At 50.7% G+C, this 13,115-nt stretch overlaps 1 protein-coding gene across 1 annotated transcript in view; it reads left to right on the top strand.

Moving 5' to 3' along the window:
- The window catches only part of SLCO2B1 (solute carrier organic anion transporter family member 2B1), a gene marked incomplete at both ends in the record, with an annotated part of 78,089 nt that overhangs the window by 56,649 nt on the left and 8,325 nt on the right, over positions 1-13,115 (top strand). The window contains 5 exons of the mRNA XM_083362519.1: positions 696-860; positions 3,913-4,105; positions 5,498-5,657; positions 9,280-9,449; positions 11,793-11,857. Coding sequence (XP_083218645.1) covers positions 696-860; positions 3,913-4,105; positions 5,498-5,657; positions 9,280-9,449; positions 11,793-11,857 — 753 coding nt within the window. The remainder of the gene's footprint in view (positions 1-695; positions 861-3,912; positions 4,106-5,497; positions 5,658-9,279; positions 9,450-11,792; positions 11,858-13,115) is intronic.

The raw sequence follows: 13,115 nt of genomic DNA, 5'->3' as shown, positions 1-13,115 counted from the left end.
GAAGGGGTCGGACTCAGAGGAGTCACAGCTGAATCTGTTCAGAGACGCTAGAAGCAGAAGGCAATCCAGCCGAGCAGAGCGGAGAAAATCAATGAGGCAACTCAGTGAGAGGAGGAGAAGGCAGTGAGAAGCCACACCTTGGGACAGATAATAAAAGGGGAAGGTGTGGGCAGGGCTGGTTGCTGAAGGCAACCGTTCAGAGACATTCAAAGAGAATCCTGGTCTGTTCTGGCTACTTCTGTTTAACTCTTGTTGGATGTTTTGAATCGTGTATTTTGGCTTGAAGAAAATATTCTGCTGCTTTTTTGTTTGAAAGACTTTATTATTTGGAACTGTAAATAAATTTGGGTTGGGTTTTTCCCCAGCCTATTGATCGTTAAAAGGAAAAAGGGGTTGTCCCTGACACACAAACAGGGCTGGCCGTAGGCTGGAACAGAACAACGTCCGGGACACGGCGGCCATCATAAATACGAGTCAGTTGCCAAGCATCAGAAATTTGATCATGTGGCCGTGGGGATGCTGCAACGGTCACAAGTGTGGGGGTAAACGGCCCTAACTTACTTTTTTCCCCCCGTGCTGTTGTAACTTTGAACGGTCACCGAACGAGCTGTTGGCAGTCGAGGAGCGCCTGTCTTTGGTACCAATCGTTCCCCTTTTTGCAATCTCGTCCTTTTGTTTCCCTCTGGCGTTTGCAGTCTTCCCAATAGTCTTGCTGAGAAATCTCAAGAACCCGGTCTTCGTAATGGTAGTTTTGGCGATGGTGAACCTTTCGGCCATGATCGCAGGCTTGTCCACTTTCCTGGCTAAATTCCTGGAGCAACAATTCACTCTCTCGGCATCCGTGGCCAACATGATCCTAGGTAAGGGTGGCTTCCTCCTTCCCCGAAACCCACGAAGGGACCTCGGGTTTGAGAGCCCCACTGCTGTTCCACCAGGCTGGGCCAGGTGCCTGCGGGGCAACGTTTTGGAAGCGGAGGCAAAATTCCCTCCTGAGTCTGCACTGAGGATGTTGCCTAGTTCAGTGGTGAAATGTCTGCAAGAAAAGCACCCAACGCAGAGAGCGTCAGGAACATCACAGACCTCCTCCTCCTCTTCCTCCTCCTCCTTGGTGCTCTCTGAGCTGGATGGTTTTCTGGCAGATGTTTAATGACCCAACTAGGGAACATCATCAATGGCAGAAGGGAGGGGGGTTGGGGAGTGGAGGAGGAGGAGGAGGACTGTGGGGTCCTTGATGTTCTCTGAGCTGGGTTGTTTTCTTGCAGACATTTCATGACCCAAGTGGGTCACATCATCAGTGTAGAAGGGAGGGGAGTTTGCGAGGAGAAGGAAGAGGAGGAGGAGGAGGAGGAGGAGGAGGATGATTCTGGGGTCCTTGGTGTTCTCTGAGCTGGGTGGTTTTCTTGCAGACGTTTCATGACCCAACTACTGTAGCTAACATTATCAGTGCTAGAAGTGAGTGGGGCTAGCAGGGAGGAGGAGGAGGAGGAGGAGGAGGAGCAGGAAGAAGAAGAAGAAGAAGAAGAAGAAGAAGAAGAAGAAGAAGAAGAAGAAGAAGAAGAAGAAGAAGAAGAAGAAGAAGAAGAAGAAGAGGAGGAGGAGGAGGAGGAGGAGGAGGAGGAGGAGGAGGAGAAGGGGGGAAGGACTGTGGGGTCCTTGGTGCTCTCTGAGCTGGGTGGTTTTCTTACACACCTTTCATGACCCAACTAGGGAACATCATCAGTGGCAGAAGGGAGTGTGTGTGTGTGGAGTGGAGGAGGAGGAAGGACTGTGGGATCCCTGGTGTTCTCTGAGCTTGGTGCTTTTCTTGGATACCTTTCATGGTCAAACCAGGCAACGTCATCAGGGCTAGAAAAGAGTGAGGCTTGTGCAGAGGAGGAGGAGGAGGAGGAGGAGGAGGAGGAGGAGGAGGAGGAGGAGGAGGAGGAGAACTGTGGGGTCCTTGGTGCTCTCTGAGCTTGGTGGTTTTCTTGCAGAGGTTTCATGACTGAAGTAGGGAACATCATCAGTGCTGGAAGAGGAGGAGGAGGAGGAGGAGGAGGAGGAGGAGGAGGAGGAGGAGGAGGAGGAGGAAGGACTGTGGACTCCTTGGTGCTCTCTCAGCTTGGTGGTTTCCTTGCAGACATTTCACTACCCAACCAAGTAACATCATCAGTGCTACAAGAGAGTAGGGCTTATCCTCTGTCCGTGTACAAGTGGCTTACCCTACTGTGAACGTGGAGAGAGGTGGGGGTCTTCCTCCAAGTGGCAGGGTCTGAAGAAAGGCATTCCTCCCATGCTCCCGAGAAGTCCATCGTTACGGCTGATGGAAGGGGCGAACTGCTTCATCCGTGTCTGTGCCTCCACCCAACGCAGACCAGCTAACCTGTGGCCTCCACAGACATTTTCCATGATGGACCCGCGCAGGGCCTGAGGGCTGAGACCAAAGTCCTTGCCCAGGGGGGGTCTTCAAATGTGGCCCTTTGATCACTTGTGGACTTCAACTCCCAGAATTCCTCAGCCAGCTTTGCTTGTGGGTTGGTTTCCGAATGTTTTGTTAAAAGGCCAGGTACCTGCTTCAGTGGAGCTTAGGGCCATGGTGGCGAACCCGTGGCATGTGTGCCACAGGTGGCACGCAGAGCCCTCTCTTTGGGCACACGCGCCGTCACCCCATTCTTAGGCCTTCAGCTGGGTTTTCTAAAACCTTTTCGCTTTAGGCCTCCGCCGCCGTGGGCAAACCCCCCCCCCCAGTTTCAATCAATCAATCAATCAATTTTAACTTCTTGTGGGGAAAAAAAATCTCGCAAAATTGGAACTGATTGATCGAACTTTTTAGTCCCACCCACTCTGCCGTTACCACTGCAGCCACGCCCACCCAATGGGCCATGCCCACCCGGCACCCGACGATGCGTAAGTGGGTTTTGGGTTGCAGTTTGGGCACTCAGACTCTAAAAGGTTCGCCATCACTGGTTTAAGGGGATGTCACTTTCTGTGTCCTTCTGTTTATAAGGGCTTCAGGTGTGGGGGTGTCGAGTGAGGGCCTTGTCAGGGGTCTTGTGATGGATCAGGGCTGAGTCACCAGTGAGGGGCTCCTGATGGGTCTTGTGACGGGGAGGTCACGTAAGGTCAGGGTCTTGGGAGGTGAACCACTGCTGGAAGTGGGGGATCGCGCGGGATGGTTGCAGGCCGGTGCTGCCTCTGGTTGGCTGTGTGGTTGACTTGGATTCTGAGGAGTTCGTAGGCTGGTTGTGGGTTGATGGGTCTGTTGACAGCACTGCTTGTGTTTATTATTTGTCATTATGTTGTGAGTCCAGGACTACCTGTGTGTAGAGTTTCCTGCAGGAGCCATGGGGTTTGCAATTGTGGTGAATATCTGCAGCTCAGCTGTAGGATGAGGGTGGAGGTTCGTTCCCCGAGCTTGTGGGTTGGTTTCCAAGCGTTTCATTACCAGACTAGGTAACATCTTCAGCGGAGTCTGAAGATGTTACCTAGCCTGGTAACAAAACGTTCAGAAACCCACAAGCTCAGGGAACGAACCTCCACCCTCATCACTGATGACATTACTTAGTTGGGTCATGAAATGTCTGCAAGAAAAACTACCAAACTCAGAGAGCACCAAGGACCCCACTGTTCTCCTCCTCCTCCTCTTCCTCCTCCTCCTCCTCTCCACAAACCCCACTCTCTTCTACTACTGATGACGTTACCTAGTTGTGTTATGAAATGTCTGCAAGAAAAACACCAAACTCAGAGAGAGTGCCAAGGACCCTCACAGGCTTAAGTCGTGATGTGCCCGGTCTGTACGTGACCCGAGCCCACCAGGTAGGACCTCCAGAACCCCAGAACCGACAACCCACCTCCCAGCCTAGTACCAACCGGGAGCCCAGCCACCGCAAGGTTGACCCTCGCTTTGTGCTCTCTCTCTCCTCCAACCCGCAGGAGCCGTCAACATCCCTGGGGCCATGCTGGGAATCATCCTTGGGGGCGCCATCATGAAGAGCTGCAATTTCTCCCTCCGCCAGGCCACCGTCCTGTGCATCATCAGCATGGCCTTCTGTGTCCTCTTTGACATCCCCCTTCTCTTCTTGGGGTGTCCCACCCAGCGGGTCGCCGGGCTGGATTATTCCGGAAGGTACACTAACTCGGGAGCCGTCTCAGATCGTGGTTGTACAAGTCGTTCTCGACACCGTGACCGCCTGTGAGCCCAAAACTTTGGTTGCTAAGCAAGGCGGTTGTTACGGGGGTCCTGTCCAATATTACGACCTTCTTCTGCCGTGATTGTTAAGTGAACCCACTGGAGGTACGTAAGCCAAATCTATGTAAGTCGAGGATTACCGCTGGGGTGGGGAATGATGGCCCCTTTGTGACTAGTGGACTTCAACTCCCAGAATTCCTGAGCCAGCATGGGGGAAACTATGGCCCCTTGATGACTTGCGGACTTCATCTCCCAGAATTCCTCAGCCAGCATGGGGGAAATATGGCCCCCTTGATGACTTGTGGACTTCAACTCCCAGAGTTCCTCAGCCAGCTTGGGGGAACAATGGCCCCTTTGATGACTTCTGGACTTCAACTCCCAGAATTCCTCAGCCACCATGGGGGAAACTTTGGCCCCTTCATGACTCGTGGACTTCAACTCCCAGAATTCCTCAGCCACCATGGGGGAAACTTTGGCCCCTTCATGACTGGTGGACTTCAACTCCCAGAATTCTTGAGCCAGCATGGGGAAACCATGGCCCCTTTATGACTCATGGACTTCAACTCCCAGAATTCCTGAGCCAGCATGGGGAAACCATGGCCCCTTTATGACTCAACTCCCAGAATTCCTTTTAGAGAAACGTTGAGGCCATCTGGAGGTTTATCTGTGTCCTCATGGAACTTTCTTATGCTTTGAAGACATTTCCCTTCTCATCCAAGAAGCTTCTTCAGCTCTGACCGGATGGTGGGGAATGGAAGGATTTATACTCCTTGCAGAGAGCTGGTCATTTGCATCCTTTTAGACGGTCGTTGAGGCCATCTGGACATTTGTCTGTGTCCTCAGGGTCACCCGAGTGGTGCAAATGGGTGTGGAGCCTTCTTGGAACTGCAGAAAGGATTGTGTTGTAGAATGGAGATAGATACACCATCCATTTGCACCACTTGGGTGACCCTGAGGACACAGACAAACCACCAAGTGGCCTCAACGACTCTCTAAAAAGGATGCAAATGACCAGTTTTTTGCAAGGAGTATAAATCCTTCCACTCCCCACCATCCAGTCAGAACTGAGGAAGCTTTTTTGTAAAACTCTTTAATAAAATAAAAAAAAAGAACTGAGGAAGCTTCCGGGATGAGCGGCGAAACGCCTTCAAAGAATAACATGAAAGTCCAGTTGCCTCTTGAAAATAGCACCTTTGGGACAATCAGTAAATGAAGTTTTGTTTTTTAAGATAATGAGATTCGCTAATAAAGTCCGCCTATTTGCTATGCGCTGGTGCTCAAAAGTTCAGACCGGCTGATAATTATTCTCTCCCCACCCCCCTTTCGTAGTTCTGGAGCTTGGCAGCTGATTACCGCTTGCAACCTGAAGTGCAACTGTTCGCTCTCCTTCTTCAACCCGGTGTGCGGGCAGGACCTCGTGGAATACATCTCCCCTTGTTTTGCGGCATGCACCAAAGTCAACATCAACCCCATCACCAAGGCCGTCGTGGTGCGTAGGAATCCTCTTCCTCCCTTCCCTTTGGGAAAGGGCATTAACCAAAGAAATGCACCTTTATTGCATTTCCATTCATTTACATCTTGCAGTCGGTAGAGCAAGAATTAGGACCTTCCAATGTCATCATCATCATCATCATCATCATCATCATCATCATAATAAAGTTGGAAGGGACCTTGAGGTCATCTAGTCCAACCCCCTGCTCAGGCAGGAAACCCTCCACCATTTCAGACAAATGGCTGTCCAGTCTCTTCTTAAAAACTTCCAGCGTTGGAGCATTCGCTGCTTCTGGTGGCAAGCTGTTCCACTGGTTAATTGTCCTGACTGTCAGGAAATTCCTCCTTAGTCCCAGGTTGCTTCTCTCCTTGATGAGTTTCCATCCGTTGCTTCTTGTCCTGCCTTCGGGTGCTTTGGAGAATAGCTTGACTCCCTCTTCTTTGGGGCAGATCCTCAAATATTGGAAGACTGTTATCATGTCACCCTGGTCCTTTTTCTTCAGTAAACAAGACATATCCGACCTCCGTTCATTCCGCCGGGACCTGAAGACCTGGCTCTTCGAGCTCTCTGGCCCAGGCTGAGGATTAATTTTATTTTAACTGGGGTTTTATTTATACAGGGACAAATATAATTTTTTTAAACTTGTTTTTAACTTTTGTATCTTGGTTTTTAATTACCCTGTAAATCGCCCTGAGTCCTTCGGGAAAGGGCGGTATATAAATGTAATAAAATAAATAAATAAAAATAAATACCCAAAGGAGCAGAATTAACAGAATAACAGAATTGGAAGGGACCTTGGAGGTCATTTAATCCAACCCCCTGCTCAGGCAGGAAACTCGATACCATTTCAGACAAACGGCTGTCCAGTCTCTTCTTAAAAACCTCCAATGATGGAGCACCCACAACTTCTGGTGGCAGGTTGTTCCACTGGTTAATTGTTCTAACTGTCAGGAAATTCCACCTGAGTTCCAGGTTGCTTCTCTCCTTGATGAGTTCCCATCCGTTGCTTCTTGTCCTGCCTTCGGGCGCTTTGGAGAATAGCTTGACTGCCTCTTCTTTGGGGCAGCCCTTCTTGCCATACCAACTGCAGGGGATATCTCCCCCAAATGAAATGCAATGTAAATGTCAATGAACGGAATTGCACCTCTTCGCCTAATTCCAAAAATTATCCTTGCGAACTGTCGGTGGAGATGCTCAGTTGCCTCGTGAAAAAGCAGCTTTGGGGCCTCGTTTTGGCAGAAGAAGTCACTTGGATGAGTAACGAAACGTCTTGGTTTTCAACCATTTCCGTCCAGTTGCCACGATTGTAAGCTTTTTAGTTATTTTTTTGGCCTGGGCGATTGAGGCGCCATTTACACATTAAAAACAAAAGTGCCGGGAGACGGTTATCCATGGGGACAGGGTAGATGTCTTCTGCTACTTGAGGGGCGGCCGCAGTTAAGAAGAGGTCTACTTATTCTCCAAAAGCACCTGAGAAGGAACAGATGGAAACTCATCAAGGAGAGAAGTGACCTAGAACTAAGGAGAAACTTCCTGACTGTGAGAATAATTAACCAGTGGAACAGCTGGCCACCAGAAGTGGTGGGTGCTCCAACACTGGAGGTTTTTAAGAAGACACTGGGCAGCCATTTGTCTCAAACGATATAGGGTCTTCTGCTTGTGTGGGAAGTTGGACTAGAGGACCTCCAAGGTCCCTTCCAAATCTGTTATTCTGTTTAATGAAGAGAAGGATGACGGGGGGACATGATGGCAGGGTTGCAGTATCTCAGGGGCTGCCCCAAAGAAGAGGGAGTCAAGCTATTCTCCAAAGCGCCCCAAGGCAGGACAAGATGCAACGGATGGAAACTAACCAAGGAGAGAAGCAACCTAATTAATTAATGGAAGGACTTGTCTCCAGAAGTTGTTTTTATGTTACTTATATGTCAGGGCGTAGGTCTATACCTATGTTGTATATAATATGTTTAAATGTGTGTTGTGTATGTGTACATTTTGAGAGCAAGCAACTACATTTCATTTTTAAGGTGTGCCGTTCTGCCCACAGTACAAAATGACAATAAAGGTTATCTAGTCTAGTCTAGTCTAGTCTAGTCTAGTCCTAGTCTAATCTAATCTAATCTAATCTAATCTAATCTAATCTAATCTAATCTAATCTAATCTAATCTAATCTAATCTAATCTAATCTAATCTAATCTAATCTAATCTTGTGGGGCTCCAACACTGGAGGTTTTTAAGAAGAGACAGGACAAACATTTGTCTAAAATGGTATAGGGCAGGGGTAGGCAACCTTGGCTCTTTTATGACTTGTGGACTTCAACTCCCATAATTCCTGAGCCAGCATGGGGGAACTATGGCCCCTTTGTGACTGGTGGACTTCAAGTCCCAGAATTCCTCAGCCAGCATGGGGGAACTATGGCCCCTTCATGACTCGTGGACTTCAACTCCCAGAATTCCTGAGCCAGCATGGGGGAACTATGGCCCCTTCATGACTTGTGGACTTCAACTCCCAGAATTCCTGAGCCAGCATGGGGGAACTATGGCCCCTTCATGACTTGTGGACTTCAACTCCCAGAATTCCTCAGCCAGCATGGGGGAACTATGGCCCCTTCATGACTTGTGGACTTCAACTCCCAGAATTCCTGAGCCAGCATGGGGGAACTATGGCCCCTTCATGACTTGTGGACTTCAACTCCCAGAATTCCTGAGCCAGCATGGGGGAACTATGGCCCCTTCATGACTTGTGGACTTCAACTCCCAGAATTCCTGAGCCAGCATGGGGGAACTACGGCCCCTTCATGACTCATGGACTTCAACTCCCAGAATTCCTGAGCCAAGATGGAGGAAACTTTGGCCCCTTCGTGACTGGTGGACTTCAACTCCCAGAATTCCTGAGCCAACATGGGGGAACTATGGCCCCTTCATGACTCGTGGACTTCAACTCCCAGAATTCCTGAGCCAGCATGGGGGAACTATGGCCCCTTCATGACTTGTGGACTTCAACTCCCAGAATTCCTGAGCCAGCATGGGGGAACTATGGCCCCTTCATGACTTGTGGACTTCAACTCCCAGAATTCCTCAGCCAGCATGGGGGAACTATGGCCCCTTCATGACTTGTGGACTTCAACTCCCAGAATTCCTGAGCCAGCATGGGGGAACTATGGCCCCTTCATGACTTGTGGACTTCAACTCCCAGAATTCCTGAGCCAGCATGGGGGAACTATGGCCCCTTCATGACTTGTGGACTTCAACTCCCAGAATTCCTGAGCCAGCATGGGGGAACTACGGCCCCTTCATGACTCATGGACTTCAACTCCCAGAATTCCTGAGCCAGGATGGAGGAAACTTTGGCCCCTTCGTGACTGGTGGACTTCAACTCCCAGAATTCCTCAGCCAGCATGGCTCAGCTTGGAAACCTCTCCCTTTCCCCTCAGCACGGCTGGCTCAGGAATTCTGGGAGTTGAAGTCCCCGAGTCATAAAAGAGCCTAGGTTGCCTACCCTGGGTATAGGGTCTCCGGCTTGAGCAGTGGGTTGGACTAGAGGACCTCCAAGTCCCCTTCCAACTGTGTCATTCCACTATTCTGTTGTTCTTTCCTGACCTTGTCCTCCTCCTCCTCCGTTCAGAATTACACCGAATGCAACTGCGTCATCCTCAATGGTGCCATCGGGTACGCTACGCCCGGCCACTGTAGCTCTTCCTGTAGACACTTCCTGCTGCCCTTCATTTTGATTGCGGCCATATCTGGATTCTTAGCCAGCCTCTCCCACACGCCAGCCTTCGTCCTCGTCCTCAGGTAGCCCAAGAAGCCAAGCAAGGCGGCCTCGGTTCATTTGCTTATCGGTGTCCAGCCTTGATTATTTTTGCAAATAATTCCAGGCAGCGAACTTAGCCCGCGCACCTTCCTCCTCGTTTCCTCACAACAACCACCCAGCGAGGTGGGTTGGGCTGAGAGACTGGCCCAACGTCACCCAGCCGGCTTTCGTGCCTAAGGCGGGACTAGAACTCACCGTCTCCTGGTGATTGGCCCAACGTCACCCATCCGCTTCCATGCCTAAGGTGGGACTGGAACTCACCAACTCCTGGTGATTGGCCCAAAGTTTCCAAGCTGGCTTTCCTGTCTGAAGCGGGACTAGAACTCACTGCCTCCTGGTGATTGGCCCAAAGTCACCCAGCTGGCTTTCATTCCTAAGGCGGAACTAGAACTCACCGTCTCCTGGTGATTGGCCCAAAGTCACCCAGCCGGCTTTCATGCCTAAGGCGGGACTAGAACTCACCGTCTCCTGGTGATTGGCCCAAAGTCACCCATCCGCTTCCATGCCTAAGGTGGGACTAGAACTCACCGTCTCCTGGTGATTGGCCCAAAGTCACTCATCCGCTTCCATGCCTAAGGCGGGACTAGAACTCACTGTCTCCTGGTGATTGGCCCAAGGTCACCCATCCGCTTCCATGCCTAAGGCGGGACTAGAACTCACCGTCTCCTGGTGATTGGCCCAAAGTCACCCAGCCGGCTTTCATGCCCAAGGCAAGACTCACACCCTTGGTCATGGCATCATTCTCATCATGGTCTCATTAAAATAGGAAGCGTTGTGGACAACCGTCCCCCAAAGGGCCCCAAATACTTGATAGACTGCCCTGAGACGTTGGTGGGTTAATAGCTGAGGATGATCGGTGGCAGGAAGTGGGGAGGGATCCCCATCGCAAAGGCCTGGACTCCCTTCCAGCCATGAGGTGTCCCCCAAAGGTTTGATTTGGCAGAAATCAAGAAGAACGGATGGATGTCCGTGGGGAGTCTCAGTCCTCCAGCTCCAAGTTGCCTCAAAGATGCTTTTCTAAAGTGGCAGCTGGACTCTTGAAGAGGAAGGAGGAGGAGGAAGAAAGTGAAGAAGAGAAGAAGAAAGAAGGAGGAGGAGGAGGAGGAGGAGGAGGAGTTTCTCATCCAAGAAGCTTCATCAGTTGTGATGATGAACCATCCGGTCACCATCGACCGCCATCAAGTCCAACTGATGAAGCTTCTCGGATGTGAAGTGAAACAACTTCTTCTTCTTCTTCTTCTTCTTCTTCTTCTTCTTCTTCTTCTTCTTCTTCTTCTTCTTCTTCTTCTTCTTCTTCTTCTTCTTCTTCTTCTTCTTCTTCTTCTTCTTCTTCTTCTTCTTCTCCTTCTCCTTCTCCTTCTCCTTCTCCTTCTCCTTCTCCTTCTTCTTCTTCTTCTCCTTCTCCTTCTTCTTTTCTTCCTCTTCCTCTTCTTCTTCTTCTCCTTTTCTTCCTGTTCTTCTTCTTCTTCTTCTTCTTCTTCTTCTTCTTCTTCTTCTTCTTCTTCTTCTTCTTCTTCTTCTTCTTCTTCTTCTTCTTCTTCTTCTCCTTTTCTTCCTCTTCTTCTTCTTCTTCTTCTTCTTCTTCTTCTTCTTCTTCTTCTTCTTCTTCTTCTTCTTCTTCTTCTTCTTCTTTTCTTCCCTTAGTTCTTTCTTCTTCTTCCTCCTCCACTTTCTTATTCCTCCTCCTTCTCCTTCTCCTCCTCCTTCTCCTTGTCCTTCTTTTTCCTTTCTTCCCTTTGTTCTTCCTTGTATTTGCTCTTTCTCCTTCTCCTCCTCCTCCTCCTTCTTCTCCTCCTCCTCCTCTTCCTTCTTCTTTCTCTTTTTCCTCCTCCTCCTCCTCCTCCTCCTCTTCTTCTTCTTCTTCTTCTTCTCTTCCCTTTGTTCTTCCTTCTTCTTCCTCCTCCACTTTCTTCTTCCTTCTCCTCCTCGTTCCCCTCCTTCTTCTCCTTCTCCTTCTCCTTCTTCTTCCTTTCTTCCCTTTGTTCTTCCTTGTTCTTCCTCTTTCTCCTTCTCCTCCTCCTTCTCCTCCTCCTCCTTCTCCTCCTCCTCCTCTTCCTCCTCCTCTTCCTTCTTCTTTCTCTTTTCCCTCCTCCTCCTCCTCCTCCTCAAGGAAAAAACAGTCCCGCTGCCTTTGGAAGAAGCAGCCTTGAGACGAGAGGCATGGCGTTCTCCAAAACATTCCCAACTCTTCTGAGTCCCACACTCTCCTCGTGCAGAGAAGCCACCGCAAAGCGTGTGTAAAACCGCCGGGGATCCTCAAAGTGGCGCCCCCGGAGAGCCAGAGTATTTGTTCCCAACCCAAATCCTTTTCTTCGGGGTTTCAGGAGCGTCAAGAGACAAGACAAGTCCTTCGCCCTCGGCCTACAGTTTCTGCTCTTGAGGGTTCTCGGTAAGTCAAGTGGCAAGGCCGGTTCCGTCGGGAATTCTAGGCTGGCCCCAGGATTTGCGCGGAGTTTTAAGCCGCCCACAAAGCGAATCTCTAGCTCTTGGGATCTTCAAACTTGGCCCTTTTATGACTTGTGGACTTCAACTCCCAGAATTCCTCAGCCAGGCACGCTGGCTGAGGAATTCTGGGAGTTGAAGTCCACAAGTCATCAAAGGGCCAAGTTTGAAGACCCCTGCGTCTAGCTCTTGGGATGAAACCAACGTAGGACCTTTTGCAAATCAGGCCGGCGATGGGTGGGCGTTCTCCACCCTGCCTCCGCCCAGGGCCTCAGAGGTTGCAGGGAGGGCCCAGTTCTCTGCCCCCCCACCCCCAAAAAAAACATGCCAAAGAGGTCTGTGCCTGGCTGGCTCCGTCCGGTGGATCAGAAGGGCTGTCAGCCCTGCTGGGTAAACCAGACGGGCCACACAACCAGAATGAGCGCGTTCCAGTTTATTGTCAGGCGACGTTAAGGGAAGCTTGCCAGTCGGAAGGTGCGAGCCCCCTGCCTCCTGGGCCTGCAGCCTGATCGGTGAGGGGGGGGTTCCTACGTTTCTTCCTCTGACCCCTAAGCAGCCTCTCTTCGCCTCCTGCCCCAAGGTCATTCCTATAGGGAGGGAGGGAAGGGAGGGGAAGGAGGGAGGGAGGGAGGGAAGGGAAGAAGGAGGAAGGAAGAGGGAGGGAGGGAAGGAAGGAATAAAGGAAGAAAAGGGAAGGGAAGGGAAGGGCCAGCCCTATGTTTGTCTCCTTTCTTTCCTTCCTTCCTTCCTTCCTTCCTTCCTTCCTTCCTTCCTTCCTTCCTTCCTTCCTTCCTTCCTTCCTTCCCCCTTTTCTTCCTTTCTCCCCTTATTCCTTCCTTCCTTCCCTCCCTCCTTCCTTCTTCCCTTCCTCACTCCCTTCTTCCTTCCCTTTTCTTCCTTCCTTCCCTCCCTCCCTCCCTCCCCTCTCTCCTTTCCTCCTTCCTTCCTTCCTCCTCCCTCCCTCCCCTCCCCTCCCCTTTTCTCCCTTCCTTCCTTTGCCACCTCTTCCTTTCTCCTTCTTCCCTTCCCTTCCTCCCACCCTTCCCTTTTATTTCTTTGTTCCTTCCTTCCTTCCCTCCCTTCCTCCCTCCTTTCCTCCCTCCCCTCTTTTCTCCTCCCTCCCTCCCCTCCCCTTTGTTCCTTCCTTAGCCCCCTCTTCCTTTCCCCTTCTTCCCTTCCCTTCCTCCCACCCTTCCCTTCCCTTC

The sequence above is a fragment of the Vipera ursinii genome, assembly GCF_947247035.1.
Source record: "Vipera ursinii genome assembly, chromosome: 4".
NCBI lineage: Eukaryota > Metazoa > Chordata > Lepidosauria > Squamata > Viperidae > Vipera > Vipera ursinii.
Note: the sequence above shows the minus strand (reverse complement) of the source record. Positions and strands in the feature narration are given on the sequence as shown.